General features: G+C 65.4%; 1 protein-coding gene across 1 annotated transcript in view; it reads right to left on the bottom strand.

Annotated features, from left to right (window-relative positions):
• Positions 1–865, bottom strand: part of VDBG_01509 (conserved hypothetical protein) — a gene marked incomplete at both ends in the record, with an annotated part of 1,851 nt that extends 986 nt beyond the window's left edge. The window contains 2 exons of the mRNA XM_003007275.1: positions 93–360; positions 446–865. Coding sequence (XP_003007321.1) covers positions 93–360; positions 446–865 — 688 coding nt within the window. The remainder of the gene's footprint in view (positions 1–92; positions 361–445) is intronic.
• Positions 866–1,046: the final 181 nt, after the last annotated feature.

Genomic DNA, 1,046 nt, shown 5'->3' with positions numbered 1-1,046 from the left:
TTCTGCTCTTCCTTTTTGCGCAGGCCTGTTCAGATGGGCCCTGTGGCCGTGGCCGAACGCCGAGTAAAGAGGCGCGTTGTCCATGGCCTTACCCAGGAAGCGCGTCGTCAGAATCTTGCTCCGCCTGGCGTGGTCGTCGTGCTCCTCCTCGCTGCTGCTGTTGTCGGCATTGTCGTCTGCCTCGACCTCGGCGTTGCTGTCGGCCTCCTTGGCCTCGCCAGACTCGAGCAGCAGCCACTCGACCTGCCAGTGTATGCGGCCCGACGCCTTGTGCACGTTTGTGCCGTTCTCCTTCTGCCTCGACATGCCCGTCGGGGCGCGTCGCACATGGATGCCAAACGTCGCGAGCCGTCGCCGCATCTGCTTTGACAAGTCTGGCCGCACGCCGCCGCCTGCTGGTCCTGCTCCTGCGCCTGCGCCCATCTCTGCCGCCGTTCCGCAGCACCTCGGTGACGAGCACCTTCTTCTTCGATCCGTCCTTCTGGCGGCGCCACTGCACGCTGCGAATCTCGACGGGCCGCAGCTCGTCCTCGGCGAGCAGGCGGCGCTCCTCGACAATCTCGCGCTCGGCGCGCTGCACGGCGCGCTCGATGCCGTGCAGAAAATTGTAGTCGTGGTCGACGCCGGCCGGGGTCCGCAGCTGGGCGCGCGGCACGTAGGCCGTCGCGTCGCGGATGCCGCTGCACGACGACCAGGCCTTGTGGCGGCGCGTGCAGGGGAGCGAGCACGTCCGCGTGTCGCAGGCCGGGCACTTGTACTTGGGCGGCTGGATGTGGCAGATGGCGCAGAGCGTCGTCAGGAGAGGATCGTTCGACGACGAGGTCGCGGCGGCGCCCGAGGGACCGGCGGCTGGTGTTGTGGCCATGCTGGATGCTGTTTTCGCGGGAAAGGGAAGGGGGGAGGGGGGCGAAGGACTTGCGGCGGGCAAGCACCCGAGGGAATAAACTTCAAAGAGAGCGTTGGGTGATGATGCTGTGGGAAAATGCAATGTTGGGTTGGAATCATGAGGATTGAAAATACACGGGATCAAGTTGCCAAGGTGAACG

Source organism: Verticillium alfalfae, genomic scaffold (assembly GCF_000150825.1).
Source record: "Verticillium alfalfae VaMs.102 supercont1.2 genomic scaffold, whole genome shotgun sequence".
NCBI classification, from domain to species: Eukaryota; Fungi; Ascomycota; class Sordariomycetes; order Glomerellales; family Plectosphaerellaceae; genus Verticillium; species Verticillium alfalfae.
Note: the sequence above shows the minus strand (reverse complement) of the source record. Positions and strands in the feature narration are given on the sequence as shown.